Source organism: Bison bison, unplaced genomic scaffold, assembly GCF_000754665.1.
Source record: "Bison bison bison isolate TAMUID 2011002044 unplaced genomic scaffold, Bison_UMD1.0 scf7180017864197, whole genome shotgun sequence".
In the NCBI taxonomy this organism is placed as follows: Eukaryota; Metazoa; Chordata; class Mammalia; order Artiodactyla; family Bovidae; genus Bison; species Bison bison.
The window spans coordinates 158,855-160,993 of NW_011494769.1; the positions used below are offsets into that span (position 1 = coordinate 158,855).

A 2,139-nucleotide genomic window follows, 5' to 3' on the forward strand; every position below is an offset into this window, starting at 1 on the left:
TAATAGAAAATGTGCCCATTATATGAGACATGAGCCTTTACCAACATCTATAATAAAAACTAATAAGGACGTTATATTCCACTGCTGAATTTACACTGCATGTGTGTTCAGTCACTTTAGTCGTGTCCGACTCTTTGCAACCCTATGGACTGTAGCCCACCAGGCACCTCTGTCCGTGGGTTTCCATGCCCTCCTTCTAGTGGATATTCCCAACTCAGGGATTGAACCTGCATCTCCTTCATTGCAGGCAGATTCTTTACTGCTCAGCTACTGGAGAAGCCTGCTGAATTTACTATTCCCTAATGTTTTCAGATTCCTTAGAGTAAGTGTCCCTATGAAAAACTGACCAGCTCAGAACACAATCCCTGAGGAGAGATTTCACAGTGGATACTGAAAATCTTAAATACACTGAAATATTTATGAAACGTCTTCCCAACCCAGGGATCAAACCCGTATCTCCTGCTTACAGCCAGATTCTTTACCACTGAGCCACCAGGTAAGCCCAAACATCATTAAATACATTGAAAATATATATGAAAAGTGTAATTAAAAGAGGACAATTTCCAAGAATAGTCAAGCTCAATCTGAATTTCTTGAATTGTGCATGAAAAAACTCTTCTTAAAACTTAAAACCTTACCAAACAGTCTCCTCATTGCCATCTTCATCTCCTTATTTCTAAGTGTGTAAATAATAGGATTCATAAAAGGAGTAATAAGAGCATCAAAGATGGCTAAAAATTTATCTATGGGTAAGGTAGGGAATGGCCACACATAGACAATAATGCAAGGGCCAAAGAAAAAAACTACCACAGTGATGTGAGCTGAGAGGGTAGAAAGGGCCTTGGATGAACCACCTGAAGAGTGTTTGCGAACCGTGACCAGGATGAAGATGTAAGACACAATCAGGATAAAGAAGGTGCCCGTGGAGATGAAACCACTGTTGGCAGTGACCAGAAACTCCAATCTATACGTGTCTGTACATGCAAGCTTGATGAACCGAGGAAAATCACAGTAAAAGCTATCCATTTCATTGGGGCCACAAAAGGGTAAGTTGACAACAAAAGCCAGCTGGGCCACAGAGTGGATGAGTCCACTGGTCCAAGCAACTGCCAGAAGAGAAGTGCACATTCTTAGGCTCATGATGGTCGGGTAGTGGAGCGGGTTACAGATGGCAACGTACCGGTCATAGGCCATGACTGTGAGCAGCACCATCTCTGCACCCCCAACAGTGTGAATAAAGAACATCTGAGTGATGCAGCCTCTGAAGGAGATGACTTTGTGTCTTCTGAAAAGGTCAGAAATCATCTTTGGGGTTGCAATGCTGGAAACACCTGTGTCAATGAAGGAGAGATTTGCCAACAAAAAGTACATGGGGGAATGTAAATGGTGGTCTGAGAAAATTGTGAGTACAATGAGAAGGTTTCCCAACATACTCGCTATATAAAATAATGTGAACAATAGAAAAAGAAGAATCTGGATCTCCCAAGAACTGGTGAGTCCCTGCAGCAAAAATTCAGACACCACTGAGCGATTTCCTCCATCCATCAACTTCATGCACAAGGCTGACCCTGAGGTTAACTAAAGAACATAAGAGGGAGACAGACATAATCAGTAAGTCGGAAAGAAAGTCCTTGCAAAAATGTCAGAAAGATCATCTTGCCATTGTACAGAGTTACTTAGAGTTTACACAGTACAAGTAGAACAAAGAGCCAGAATCAGAAATGTCCCCTGCATAAATCTTTGATATCATTTAATCATGTACCTCAAATTTAGTTTGGGCTTTAGTGTCTAAACAAGAAAGGAAAATATAGACAAAAGCACCTTTGGATTTAGAGAGAGGTAACTCAGGAAATAGAGAGATTTGTACTTCCAAATTTCTCTCCTAAAATACGCCACAGAATGAAAACATGTACAAAAAGGTACAGAAAGCTGTCTGGAGAGGTGCTCTAATTTATTCTTTGTAATAGCTGCCTGATTCACAGTGTGGATAGACCATAATTTATTTATTAATTTCCATGTTAATAAGCATTTACCTAGTTTCTAGTTTGGGGAGCCCTACAAACAATGCTACAAATATCTTTACACACACATCCTTTTGTATTAATTTTTTCTTTCATGGCATCAACGCTTAAAATGAGA

At 40.3% G+C, this 2,139-nt stretch overlaps 1 protein-coding gene across 1 annotated transcript; it reads right to left on the reverse strand.

The window, feature by feature from the left end:
- Positions 1–579: 579 nt before the first annotated feature.
- On the reverse strand, positions 580–1,545 carry LOC104991645 (olfactory receptor 4F3/4F16/4F29-like). The gene has a single exon (XM_010844206.1). The coding sequence runs from the start codon at positions 1,543–1,545 to the stop codon at positions 580–582; it is 966 nt and encodes a 321-aa protein (XP_010842508.1).
- Between the last annotated feature and the right edge of the window lie 594 nt (positions 1,546–2,139).

Bases quoted from the DNA above. Each gene is read 5' to 3' on its own strand.
- LOC104991645 (XM_010844206.1), bottom strand. From the start codon at position 1,545: ATGGATGGAGGAAATCGCTCAGTGGTGTCTGAATTTTTGCTGCAGGGA.